At 43.2% G+C, this 14,288-nt stretch overlaps 1 protein-coding gene across 3 annotated transcripts; it reads left to right on the top strand.

Annotated features, from left to right (window-relative positions):
* Positions 1-1,460: 1,460 nt before the first annotated feature.
* LOC133141961 (5'-AMP-activated protein kinase subunit beta-1-like) lies at positions 1,461-7,534 on the top strand. Of its 3 annotated transcripts, none has more exons than XM_061262811.1 (8): positions 1,461-1,584; positions 2,501-2,679; positions 3,210-3,376; positions 3,840-3,933; positions 4,458-4,572; positions 5,008-5,141; positions 5,458-5,526; positions 5,657-7,534. In XM_061262811.1, the coding sequence occupies exons 2-8, from the start codon at positions 2,530-2,532 to the stop codon at positions 5,732-5,734; spliced, it is 807 nt and encodes a 268-aa protein (XP_061118795.1). In that variant the 5' UTR covers positions 1,461-1,584; positions 2,501-2,529; the 3' UTR covers positions 5,735-7,534. The 3 variants fall into 3 exon arrangements, with proteins under 3 accessions (XP_061118795.1, XP_061118794.1, XP_061118797.1); XM_061262810.1 differs by having other exon boundaries at positions 1,564-1,693; XM_061262813.1 differs by lacking the exon at positions 1,461-1,584 and adding an exon at positions 1,760-2,044.
* The last annotated feature ends 6,754 nt before the right edge of the window (positions 7,535-14,288 follow it).

Here is a 14,288-nt window from a genome sequence, read left to right as displayed (position 1 = left end):
TACACGTGTGGTTGGCAGCCACGTGAGACAGGCCTGTGGCCTGGAGTGACAAGTTTCAGAAACCGAGACATTTGGTGTCATTCCAAGCTGACCCCCCCTGCCCCCCATCCCCATCCCCATCCCCATCCCCGTATCTGACCTCGGGCGCAGAGGAGAAACGTGTTTATGCTCAGACGACTCACCGTCCGGCCAGCACAGCTGTTGCCGCGAGTTTATGCTTGAGCAAGCGTCTGTACATTTGCAGCATAACTGTCCTCTGTGTCGTCGAGCCGGCTGTCTCAGAAAGAATAGTATAGCCCTGAGAACACACTGATCAGAGCAGAAGTGTGTGCACTGATACTGGGGCATAAGGGATATCGTGGGGGATATTTCACTAGCCCCCAGGATTTTGGTTAGAGTTCCCATGTCTGGCAGCCTTGTTTTTAATACTTTTTTTTATTGTTTTATAGACAGTGTACAGAACTCAGGCTTATATACTTGAATTACAAAACAGCACAGATTATATCTTGCATATACAGAAGTGCATATTATGTGTACATAAATACAATTCCCTGTGACTCCGAGCAGGTCCTTCTCTACAGTCATGTCATAAGGCCTAAACTGACACCGACCAATCAGAATCATTGCCTATGTTTAATATCATTGATGCTCCTCTGTCACCTTCTAGGGGACGTCATTAAAATCAGTCCTATTTTATTTCGATTTTTTTTTTTTATCGGTGTAATCAATGAGAAGAAACGTCACAACACATTCAGATATCAAAAGAAGGGCAACAGACGCTGGAGATAAGCTGAAGGAAAACTTCAGCTACTCGGTGTTTATGACTTTGCTTTGTATCAAATTGACTGTATTTGTATCTAATTGACTGTATTTGAATCTAATTGACTGTATTTTTTAATTCCATTAAAGCGTAAAGCGCAGTCTACACCAAACAGCCGACTTAAGACGAGGTGGGAAAGCTTTACAACGTTTTTGAAGAAAGCACTGTCCGGTTTTAGAACGTCTGCGCTCGTCAGCTAGCGTTTCCAAAGCTGGCTATGTAAAGTCTCGTCTCAAGTTGACTGTTTCTTTTAGACTGGGCTTAAATACAAATCAGATTCACATTGTCAGAATCAGAGGCACTCAAAAATAATCAATATGAGATAGGCTAATAAGTCTGGTCATGCTTTCATTCTTAACCTGAGAAAATCCCTGCTTATTATGTTTTTTCTCTCTTCAATTTTGGTGACTAGATGATGATCTATTTTCCTGGAAAAAAAATATTGCTGTTCCCAAGAGGCATCCAACTAGGAACCTTATGAATGGTTAAATAATTCGTTTTTTTTATTATTCATTACATCATTATTTCGATGTGAACAATGCATGTGGTTTAGTCTCACCTTCTGTACATAGTTAACGGTAGAGTGAGCTATCTTGCTATCAATAAAACATCTCTATCCGTGAGCCGGAAGTGCCCGAAAGGGGGATTGGCTACCGCTACGTAGCAATGACGACGAAGGTTATTTTTAATCGGACACTCCAAAGATGGCGAAATAATATCATCTCCGTCATATGTTGTGAAAACGTAGCTACATCACATCGTAGGTATGTTACAAATTAATTGTTTCTGACACAGAATGTTTGATGTTTACGGCGAATGCTGGGTGGAATAAATTCAGCCCTTGGATGCGTTTGTTATGTCTCGGGGTTGCAGGTCAGATCGCAGGAATTGTGCAGTGTGCAGATATTCTTCGCGGTAGAAGGTGTATGTGTGCAGCGGGACAGGAGCAACGACGTGGGAACATTTATTGCCTGTACATATGCATGTTCTGTGCAGTGGTGCCGTGTTATAATGAATCGTAGGAAAACGGCGGTTGTATCGTATCGCTGAATTTTCTTAAATAGCACACGTCTGGAGCTCCAATCAGCCCGCTATATGAAAGCTGCGCCTCAGATTTAATTGGTGGCTAGCTTCAATAGCCGTGTTGCGGAGAGGAACTGCGAAATGTTTGCTGTGCATGTATAACACATGCACATGATTTGCGACTGCTGGAGCGCTGTTTAGGTAGATCTATCTAGCGTTCTCTCTCTCTCTCTCTCTCTCTTTAATTTCAAGGCGCTTTAATGGCATGGCATTAACTGTGTTGCCAAGGCGACTGTTACAAAGAACAACAACAGCAGTTGTACAAACTGTACAACCTTGTAACTAATATACACATATACACACATACAGCATTAACAGCAACAAACTGCCATTGTTTGCCACATTGAAGTGCAATATGTAAATAATAATTACTGCAGATGTTGACAGGCATTGCGCGTCTGTGTCAAAGACAGGTTGCCATATTTACAATGCAGTGAGTGGGACTGCGTGTTCTTCACCCAGTACAATGGGTAACTTTTGTATATCAGGAATTAGCCAAAGTTATCGTTAGTATCGTTTTTAGATTTTCAAAGAGATCTCTCTCGTGAGTTTGTGCATGTCAGTGCTGAAGAAATGCACACTGATGGTTTTCGGCAGTACAAGCCGTCGTCAACACACACGGGACCATGGGGAACACCAACAGCGAGCGGGGCGGCATGGGTCAGGGCGAGAAGACTCACCGGAGAGACAGCCGCGGGGCCAAGGAAGGGGACCGGCCCAAAATTCTCATGGACAGTCCTGAGGACGCGGACATCTTCCACGGGGAGGACCTGAAGGTAAGGCACGCGCGCTTCTGGTGTTAGGCTATCAGTAGCGCAGGATTGTGTCGAGCTCTAAGTTTAGAGCTCTGGACAGTGGGACCTGAGTGGTGCCATTTGTAGTTCCCGGGAATAACCATGTAGCCTTTGGGGAGATGCGCACCTGTGTATGCGTGGGTGCGTGCGCATCTGCATCTGCATGTGTATAGTATAGAGTACACATGCTGCGGTCCAGACAACCGAGAAGTCGTGATTTTCCGACCTAATACTAGAAAAAGTAAACGGTACTCAGAAGTCGGAGTTCCTTCTTGTAAACTCAGGGCAAATCCATCTACCCGGGCTTCACGAGAAGCAGTTATCCGACCTCACATAACAGCAACCATGGAGGTGCACCTAAGAAGTCATTAATTCATTAATTCGTTCGCCAGTAGTTGTCCAGGAAATGTATTAAGAATCAGTTTTATCTGCGCAAAAGTATTTGGGACAGGGAAACAGTTTTGTTTTTGTTTTAATTTCCTTTTGACATGTGCGGCTCTGTCTCTCCTCAGCCTCCTCTGGAGAAGGAGGAGTACCTGGCATGGCAGGAGGGGCTGGAGACGGGGGATAAGGGCCCACTGGACCGACCCACCGTTTTCCGCTGGACAGGCGATGGCAAGGACGTCTTTGTGTCCGGGTCTTTCAACAACTGGGCCAACAAGATTCCTCTGATACGGAGGTGCGTACGTTTCGCCACCAGGGGGCAGCACGATGCCGGATTTATTTAGTCATTTGAATCCAGAGGTGAAGCCTTAGCGACTTGCAAACAGTGTAACTTACAAGTGACTGACCAATAAGATGGAATGCCATAAGCAAATCTGAGTCAGCCGTAGAGACAAGAGTAAGAGTGAGTGGAAAACAAGACCTGTGCAAGTTGGTATTTTTGCAGAGTCAAACTGCTGAACAGAAGTGAAATGGGGAGACAGATGGTTGCTAGGTGATAGTGAAAGTGTGTAGTTATACAAAGAGTGAGTCTAGTGGTTATTGTTATGGCTTTCTGCACACAGTTAAGTGGAGAAAGGCAGAAGATGTTCTTAAATGCCGTTTTAACTTATAATTGCTTTTCACAATAATTGTGTTACTTATGCAGGAAAAATAAAACTGATTAACACATATGTTATATGCGTATGTGTGTATCTCAGTCAGAACACCTTTGTAGCAATCGTGGATCTGCCTGAAGGGGAACACCAGTACAAGTTCTATGTGGATGGGCAGTGGACCCATGACCCTGCAGAGGTGAGTGTCCAATACATCATCATCATCACTGTCAGACTCATCATCACTGACAGAGCTATTAACATTACATGCCATTTGGCTGACGCTTTTATCCAAAGCAACTTACAGTTGATTTAGACTGAGCAGGAGACAATCCTCCCCGGAGCAATGCAGGGTTATGGGCCTTGCTCAAGGGCCCAACGGCTGTGCGGATCTTATTGTGGCTACACCGGGGATCGAACCACCGACCTAGCGGGGCCCAGTCATGTACCTTAACCACTACGCTACAGGCCGCTGTGACATCACATCTCCACCAATAGGGCTAGTGACATCGAGCCGTCTAGTAACAGGCATAGTTTATAGAACATGACCAGAACTTTACTTCTATAGACGCAATAGTGACAGTACTCCCTGTTATTGTTATCAGTTCTCCCTTCCTGCCGCACTCTCATTGGGGTCTGTAATCGGGCCTCGGCATTGTGGGATTTGTAGTTCATTGTAATATAGAAGGCTTGTGATGCATTTGGTTCTGCCCCTCCCTTCAGCCAGTGGTGACCAGTCAGCTGGGCACAGTCAACAACATCATCCAGGTGAAGAAGACCGACTTCGAGGTGTTTGACGCCCTCATGGTGGATTCGCAGAAATGCTCAGACATGTCAGGTACTGCAGAGCGCTCTCAATTCTCCTCTTCCACACGTCTCTTCTCTCCCTCTCTCCCCCTCCTTCTCTCCTTCTCTCCCTCTCTCCCTGCACCCTCTCACCCCGTTTCTCTCCCTCTCACCCCCTCCTTCTCTCCCTCTCTCTCTGTGCCCTCTCACCCTCTCTCCCCCTCCTCTCCCTCTCACCTCCTCTCTCTGTGCCCTCTCACCCTCTCACCCCCTCTCTCTGCCTCCTCTGTCCCTCTCCTTCCCTCCCCCTCCTCCTCTCCCTCTCACCCCCTCTCTCTGCACCCTCTCTTTGCGCTGAATGGCACAGGGAAAGAGTAATGTGCCTAAGTGGTCTTCATGAACCACCTGTTAATTGCCTTACACTGTGTCATATGTTTCTACCCTCAGTTTTACGCAGCAAAAACTGTGTGTGTGTGTGTGTGTACAGATCTCTCCAGTTCTCCACCAGGTCCTTACCATCAGGATGCCTACATCCCCAAACAGGAGGAGAGGTTCAAGTCCCCCCCTATCCTGCCCCCTCACCTACTGCAGGTCATCCTCAACAAAGACACGGGCATCTCTGTGAGTGCAGCCACCCTGTCAGTCCCACACACACTCCTCTGTGAGTGCAGCCACCCTGTCAGTCCCACACACACTCCTCTGTGAGTGCAGCCACTCTGTCAGTCCCACACACACTCCTCTGTGAGTGCAGCCACCCTGTCAGTCCCACACACACTCCTCTGTACTGGACCCGAGTCTCATTACCCAGAGTGATGATTGCAGCGTAGCCTCTTATGTGTTCCTGATGATTAGATGAAGCAGGCTTCATTTTGGCACACTGTGACTACACGCTTGCAAACATGAGTGTTTCGTCTTCTGCTTTTTTTTCCCGGGACAGTGTGATCCCGCCTTGCTTCCAGAACCCAACCACGTCATGCTTAATCACCTGTACGCGCTGTCCATCAAGGTAAGACACGCCCCTGGTCAGATGGGAACCATGGGAACATTGACGTACACCACCCCAGGGAATGTTTCTGATTGGCCCCGCAGTGGGCCGTTTCCTTGACGCACCGTTTCTCGCATTCCTTCCTGTGCAGGATGGGGTTATGGTCCTGAGTGCCACTCATCGCTACAAGAAGAAGTACGTCACCACCCTCCTGTACAAGCCCATATGACTGACAGCCCAGCCCCGCCCGCTGTCCTGCCCCCACCCCGCACAGATCTCCATTTGTCTGTAGTTTAATTTATTTCGGGTTTTTCCTCATCCTGAAATGAGAGCCGGTTGGGCCAGGAGGGGGACCCTGCCCACAGCATTACCTCCTCCCCCCCTCTCCCTCTTGTTTCCATGGCAAATTCCTGTCGCCTGTGACCCGTTCTTGCCGTGTGTTGCCCCCACGGGACTGGCGAGGGTAAAGGAGCGGGGCTGAAGGCAGCACCTTGGTGTGGGCGGACCACCCCCGTTGGTCTACAGGTCACGTTTCGCCGCCATTGGTCTGGCGCATCGAGGGGAGGCCTTTAGGTCTTTTAATTTATAGCAGTTTGCATTTTTTGGAAGACTAACTCACTCTAATTGTGTTTATACAGCAGGAATGAACTGCTTAATTTTTATTGATAGTATTTATATTGAAGAGCCTGCAGCAACCCCCGCCACTGGGAGATGGACAGATCCATGGGACCAGTTCCTGGGCTGCATTGTGGGAGTTACACAGAACCCAGTAGTTCTGTAGCCGGAACCGGACCAGTGATTGATTTAATACACTCCTAACTGCTAGTATTTATATTTGGTACCTAACTAAGAGTACTTATATTTGGGACCTCTCCTGCTAATAGTAGTTATATTTGGTACCTAAGTGTTAAGAGGACCTATATTTGGTACCCAACTGCAAAGAATACTTATATTTGGGACCGAACTGCTAATGGTACTTATATTTGTTATTAGCATGTATCCTCCATGTTTTTTTTCATGACTAAATAAAAAAAATAATTAAAAAAGAAGCAGAATGATATGCGATAGACATTGTTTGGAATAATACTTACAGGGTTTCCCCTTCAATACATCAGAGGGGGCGAGCCGCCCCGTCTAAAACTATACAGAAATATAATATCGCTATGATATTTTTCTATGATATTTACTATGATTTAAAAATCAATGGAAAATTAGTTTGCATATGCCCTCCATTTTCAAACATCAATGATTCAATACATTTGTGAGGTGCGTGGACTCCCCTTGGCCTAGTAATCAACTCCAGGTATGAAATTACCGTGTTTTGATCGGCCGTGATCTCACTAGGATTGGCTGCTTGGCCAAGTGGATTTGTTTATGTATTCAGAGATTTACCTCAAATGACTAGCCTAGCTAAATGTCCTCTTCAGAGATAAGACATAAGAGGAGCTAACCACCTAAAAGCGTCAGAAAAAGATCGAATCTTTCGGCCTTGTAAATGCAAATGAGATTACGGAGAGTGGTGACAGTGGGAGCTGTCCTGTCGTCAGTGACATCACTGATAATACAGAAGCCATCACAAACGATACAGGTGTAGCCAATCTGCCAAAACACAGAGAGTCTGAGTGGACCCCGGCCTGGCTTGAGAACCCTCGCCATAAACCATGTCTGTATAAAACAGGCCTAGGTGAGTAAGTAATTAAAAACTAAAATGTACTATCTCCATAAGATAATGAAACTCCTAAATATCCCAGTCACAGAGCAGCGGGTAAATAACACTATTTTAGCCAGCTTGTTTAATGTTAAACTCAATATTTTATCCTCTCTTCTTGCATCTTTTTTCTGAATTTAGTGGTCTCATTTCTTTGCTGTCTGATATTCTGAAGAGGTGGTAGTCATTTATAGTGACATGATACAATTCTGACCGTTGTGGTAGGGGTACTCTGTGGAAAGGTATCTACTCTATGCTCTGTACACAAAATAAACATAATTTTTTAATTAAATGTATATTGAAATAAAAAAATCAGTCGCATCACTGGGAGAGACACTGAAATATGTACAAACACTGTTTTGGATTGCTTAAAGGTACAATGGGTAAGATTTTTGTGTGAAAACATTGTTACAAAACCATTGTAAATGCCTTCCTATCATTGAAAAAGGTCCACTACCATGTTGACTCACCCTCTGCCTGTGTCTACTGCCTATGCAGTTGACAGCCTGACAATCTGAGCCAAAACATTGTATTGCTAAACAATCATTTAACAAGCTCATTGGTTGAAAATTGGTTGTAATGGCCACAGCCAATGGCGTTTTCACATCAGCGCATTTACAGAGAAGTGGGAGGGATACACAGTGTTGTGGTTTAAAGGGGTTTGTTGCTGCTATTCCTCTCTTGACATTTAGAAGTCCAAAATGACCTATTGTGAATGGTAAATGGTTGGCATTTATATAGCGCCTTTATCCGAAGCGCTGTACAATTGATGCTTCTCATTCACCCATTCATACATACACTCACACACTCGCACACCGATGGCGATTGGCTGCCATACAAGGCACCGACCAGCTCGTCAGGAGCATTTAGGGGTTAGGTGTCTTGCTCAGGGACACTTCGACACAGTCCGGGCGGGGGATCGAACCGGCAACCCTCCGACTGCCAGACAACTGCTGTTGTTGTTAAAATGTTATGTTGGCAATGGAAATGATCTTCTCACGACCACCCCCAAGATGGTCAACTCATTTAGCATTTAGGCATTTTGACACCCCTGCAAAACTAGACATAGCTACTGTAAGAAGATTTGAGTGTGTACCCATTCAAACTACAGCAAAGGGTATGTAGGATCTTTGCAGAGCAGGCACAGCACATCCCTGCCTGAGCTGAGTTTGGTGGGGTGGATTGTGGGAGTTGTAGGCCCAAAGACTTAGATTAGAGGTGGCCATAAAGAGCAGGTAGATGTAGATTCTGTGAAACCCAATAAAGAATAATATTTTTACCGTCCACTGCCATATGTCCTGTAATTGAACTGTTTAGATGCCACTTTTACAGCAGGGTACTGAAAGTGCCTCACAGAAGGGAATTTCTTAAGAAAATATAAGCAGAAGCACAACAAGCTTGCACTACTGTCTGTATACGGGCATGATAGCTTGAACCTCTGCATGAGAGCTTGTCACTGTGGATAAGAACCTGTGCTGAATTAATTTTTTTCCTGTCATGTATTCTCAATAAATACGCCCAAAAACAAAGAGCAGGTGTCTGGTATTGTCCAGGAGATTCAGAGCACAGTAAAATAGGGAGCATTGTGAACACAAATTCTGTACGTTCTATACTCGGCTAAGCACTCTTAACGGGCAGTTCCATCTGAGAGTTCCGTCTCCCTGCAGCTGAAATGAAAACCTTCCATCTTCTGAAATTTCATTAAAGGGGCGTGACAAAGGGTCAACCCTGAAAACATGTCCGAGCACTGGATGCTTTCTGCAATACTACAGCCTATACACCTACAAACTCCTGCAGTTAACAAGCAGAGTGGATCAAAAGGAACATTGGCTGGTCAGTATCTGTAGACTCCATGGCGTGACTCTGGGGGAAAGTTTGCTTTTCTGAAGATTCCTGTCATATTTCTGACAGGAGGGACAGAGAGTCCCTGGACTGATAAAGACACATTTCCATTCCCCAGTCACAGGTGGCCTTGCCCTTAATCCTGTCTCCAGACATGCAGCTCACAGAGCTGTAGAGCTGGACTGCACAGCAACTGGACTTTGCACTCTATCTGCACACTGTGTATGTGTGTGTGTGTGTGTGTGTACACGCAGGTGTGCACATGACTGTGATTGAGTTTGTGTGCCACATTCCAACTGTACTCCAACCTTATAATAACAAAGTTATGATATAGCTTGCAGGTTTTAAGTTAACCCTCATGCTATCTTTGGAGTCAATTTGATTATTAAATAATCTATTTTTTTTCTGAAAACCATGGGTGTCAAGATTATCACCACCCCTAACAATTATTGTGAATAAAAATCAAACAAAGTTACAACATTTTAATTTAGTTAATCCCAGTCTAAATAAACTATATTGTGTCATTCCATCCTATTACACTGGAGCACCACTGTTCAACTCTACTACACCAAGCAGGTAAAATAATTAGTGAAATCAGGTAGTGTAGCACATGGTAGGACCAAATACCTGCAGACACTGCAGCCCGCAGGACATGGAGTTGAGTAACGCTGTAATAGACTATAAAAATGAGCATAATCCCTTTGTCATGCATCAGCATGGGAAAAGCCAAAGAACTGTCAATTCAAGAGACTGGTGGTACTTGACCTTTACAAGTCTGGTAATGAGTACAGAAAAATACATAAATAGGTAAACATTCCACTTACCACTATGATGGCAATAAAAAATTAAAAACGTATGGAATGGTTGGAAACTTGCCAGGAGGAGGACTCAAATGCACATTGTCCCCACGGATGGTGAGGAAGATTATGAAGAACATCGAACAAAAGCATCATGGTTTAAAAATTCATTCTGCTGCCGTTCCCTTCACACTTTGCTCCTGCTATCACTCTGATACAAGTCAACCTTGGTCTGTGAAGTGAAATAATGAAAGTAGTCATGTTTAGTATTAGGGATGGGAATGGTTAATCGATTTATCGGTTAACCGAAATGGACACTTGACAGAAAAGGGCAACGTCTTAACCGGTTAATGCTTAAAAAAAAGAAAATAATAATAATCCTATATACAGATATTGCAGCTTTTTTTTTCATCTAGTAAGAAGATGCATGTCTTTGCTATGACTATAGACCATCGATACAGTTCTAGGACATTCCTGGTGATTACAGTTCAGTCGAAAGTAGTGGGAGATGCCTGGAAAGACATTGATGACATTACATTACATTACATTATTGGCATTTGGCAGACGCTCTTATCCAGAGCGACGTACAACAAAGTGCATACCCATAACCAGGGTTAGTGCGCTGAAAGACCCTAGAGGGAAGTACAATTTCAATTGCTACCCATACAACAAAGATAAGGACCAGGGCCTATTTTATTTTATTATTATTATTTTTTTTAAATCAACAAATAAACAAACAACAAAGCAAAAGTGACCAAACTTAACTATCCAAATACTGCTTACCTAGCCAACTAAAAATACCGAAACACTACGTAAATCACAAAGACAACAATTAAGGTTCACAGGGAGGTAGGGAGGGATGGGCTAAATATGACCGAATAAGTGCATGGTACACACGGAATGTACAACTTTACATGAAAAGTTATTGTGGCTGATGCATTTATAATCAACATGCCCCGGCTGCGCTAATTGTACAGCAGTGTACTACAGCAGTGGGGTCGTAGAAATTCAGAGTAGCCAAATTAACATGATTGCGGCATGTTGCAGGCAACAGTTTTTCCGTGCCATTCCTCCAGGTAGTGTCCTATAGTCAGGATGATCTGTTCAGCAAGTAGCCTCTTGCTTCATATCTTGGTATTGATGCATGCAATCACCATTTGTCAGGCCTTGGAAATATTTGGAGTTTGGAAATATTACCGGTGATGCACTGCTAACTAACCATAAATTCATGAAGTCATTTTTTGCCCAAGTGTTTCCTGAAATAATGCTCCTGTTGTGCAGGAATATATCTAGCCCAATTCATTTGTCTCAAACATAATGGAGGGCACTGTATGTGCTGTTGAGTACTGTAAATGTTTGAGACAGTGTGTTCCTTAACTTGTCTGTTAGCAGACTTACAAGGTGGGAACACCCCAGAGTGTTTGCTTTTGATTACATAATTTATGTAACAGACATTGTAGTGACTCACATATTTTACCAGTTAAAATTACCCCAGTGAACCGGAGAATAAGTGTAGATCAAGACAAGATGATCTACACATTTTTCACTTTCGTTATTATTATTTTTGGTTATGGTTACATATGATTTCATATGATACTTGTGAAATGCAAATGTTATACTTTTTCAAGGAAGTAAAGTCTTTACTGAAAAAAAAAAACTTTATAAGACAAAAAAGACATTGTTGTTGGTAATATATTTATTTGCAAATGCTCCGACATCTGATTCAGGAAAATTCCCACCCCCTGATGCACAGAGCAGCTCTTCAGCTTGCATCTTGTGCACAAAGCCTTGTTTTGATGGTTATCTTGACAGTGATGACATGATATGGGGAAAATGCTTTAATATTGTCTCGCTGTGAGGCTGTCTGGTTTCAGTATATACATTATTTCGGTTGGGAATTCTAAAAACGCACTATATAATGAAGTACCTCAAGCAGCACAGTGCAGTGAGTAGCTGTCGCCTTGCAGTGAGAAGGTACTAAGTTTGAATCCTGGCAGAGGGACTTTTGTGAAGTTTGCATGTTCCCCTCCTGTATCAGTACTCCCATTTCCTCCCACAATCCAGGTTAGGCTAACTGGAGGCCCATGAACAAGGTGCTAAACCTGAATTTCTTCAGTATATACAGTACCGTGCAAAAGTCTTAGGCACCTGTGTAACATTCTGTACAGATAAGATTCTTTAAAAAATAATTCAACGAAAGGTCATAAATAAACGTACTCTACATTTTATTTTACATTTTAGTAATTTTACAGAATTGTTAAAAACTGAATCAAATCATTATTTTTTGTGACCGCCACAGACTGCATAATTTCTCTGAGATAGCCAGCGCTACCCTGCAGTTCTAGAAGACAATCAGCAGGGAGGCTGTTGCAAGCATGTTGGATAATTTGTCACAGTTCTTCTACAGACAGCCTTGATCAAGTTTTTATGTAAAAAGTAGTCAATTGCTTACAGTAATGTTACTTTTTAAAATTAAATGCTAAAATGTCTCTGTAAAATTAAATCTTTTGTAAAATGATTATTTGGAAATCTCAAATGTGTTCTTTTATACTAACACACACACAAAAAATATATATATATAATAAAGTGCCTAAGGGTGCCTAAGACTTCTGCACAGTACTGTATATGCAGCTGTATAAACGTATTTTAAAAATGCAATTCCATAATTCCACAGCGGGCTGTGTTACAAGCCTGTGTCATCAAAGAATGAAAATAAAATAGACTGACATTTCTCCTAATATACAGTACTGCGCAAAGGTTTTAGGCAGGTGTGAAAAAATGCTGTAAAATAAGAATGCTTTCAAAAATAGAAACGTTAATAGTTTATTTTTATCAATTACAAAATGCATGAACAGAAGAAGTGAATGAACAGAAGAAAAATCTAAATGGCCTTGAAAACAGCATCAATTCTTCTTGGTATACTTGTATACAGTTTTTGAAGGAACTCGGCAGGTAGGTTGTTCCAAACATCTTGGAGAACTAGCCACAGTTCTTCTACGGATTTAGGCAGCCTCAAATGCTTCTGTCTCTTCATGTAATCCCAGACAGACTCGATGATGTTGAGATCAGGGCTCTGTGGGGGTCATGCCATCACTTCCAGGACTCCTTGTTCTTCTTTAAGCTGAAGATAGTTCTTAATGACATTTGCTGTATGTTTGGGGTTGTTGTCCTGCTGCAGAATAAATTTGAGGCCAATCAGATGCCTCCCTGATGGTATTGCATGATGGATAAGTATCTGCCTGTACTTCTCAGCATTGAGGAGACCATTAATTCTGACCAAATCCTCATTTGCAGAAATATAGCCCCAAACTTGCAAGGAACCTCCACCATGCTTCACTATTGCCTGCAAACACTCATTCTTGTACCGCTCTCCAGCCATTCAGCGAACAAACTGCCTTCTGCTACAGCCAAATATTTCACATTTTGACTCATCAGTCCAGAGAACCTGCTGCCATTTTTCTGCACCCCAGTTCCTGTTTTTTCATGCATAGTTGCTTGGCCTACCACGTTGGCAGTATGGTTTTTGGCCACAATTCTTCCATGAAGACCACTTCTGACCAGACTTCTCCACATAGTAGATGGGTGTACCTGGGTCCCACTGGTTTCTGCCAATTCTGAGCTGATAGCACTCCTGGACATCGTCCATTTGCAAAGGGAAGTAAACATGTCTTTCATCTGCTGCACTAAGTTTCCTTGGTCCTCAATGTTGCCCGTTTCTTTGTGCTTCTTCAACAGAGCTTGAACAGCACACCCCTGTCTGCCTTGAAATTTCTGCCTGGGAGAGACCTTGCTGATGCAGTATAACTAACTTGTGTCTTGTTGCTGTGCTCAGTCTTGCCATGGTGTATGACCACTGACATTAAACTGTCTTCAGCAACCTCACTGTGGAAGCAGGTTTTAACCCTCCTACATAGCTGTTTCCGTTTCAGTTAATGATTGTGTTTCAACCTACATATTAAATTGATTATCATTAGCTCCTGTTTGGTATAATTGGTTAATCACACACCTGACTATATGCCTACAAATTCCCTGACTTTGTGCAAATGTACCTAGAAGAATTGATGCTGGTTTGAAGGCAAAGGGTGGTCACACCAAATATTGATTTGATTTAAATTTATCTTCTGTTCACTCACTCACTCAATGCATTTTGTTAATTGATGAAGATAAACTATTAACATTTCTATATTTGAAAGCATTCTTACTTTTTCACACCTGCCTAAAACTTTTGCACATTACTGTAATCTTCAGGGTTACAGAAACTTCACTCATAGATGTCGAGAGGGGAAAGTGTATGTTGGAGGGTGGGAAGGATGGGGGTAGGTACATGACAGGCAGAGCGGGTAAAATGGAGATCTGGCGTGGGAGTTTCTGTGCACTTGTGCACATGGCTTTTCCATGTGTGTGTGTGTGTGTCTTTGTTCTCTGTGCTTGTCATG

The sequence above is a fragment of the Conger conger genome, chromosome 12 (assembly GCF_963514075.1).
Source record: "Conger conger chromosome 12, fConCon1.1, whole genome shotgun sequence".
In the NCBI taxonomy this organism is placed as follows: Eukaryota; Metazoa; Chordata; class Actinopteri; order Anguilliformes; family Congridae; genus Conger; species Conger conger.
The sequence above is the reverse complement of the archived record's forward strand: the minus strand, read 5'-3'. Positions and strand labels throughout refer to the sequence as shown.

Coding starts and splice junctions, on each gene's coding strand:
- LOC133141961 (XM_061262810.1), top strand. CDS start 1,624: ATGTTTACGGCGAATGCTGGGTGGAATAAATTCAGCCCTTGGATGCGT. Junction 3,934..4,457: donor GGACCCATGACCCTGCAGAG/GTGAGTGTCCAA, acceptor CCCTCCCTTCAG/CCAGTGGTGACCAGTCAGCT. Junction 5,527..5,656: donor TGTACGCGCTGTCCATCAAG/GTAAGACACGCC, acceptor CTTCCTGTGCAG/GATGGGGTTATGGTCCTGAG.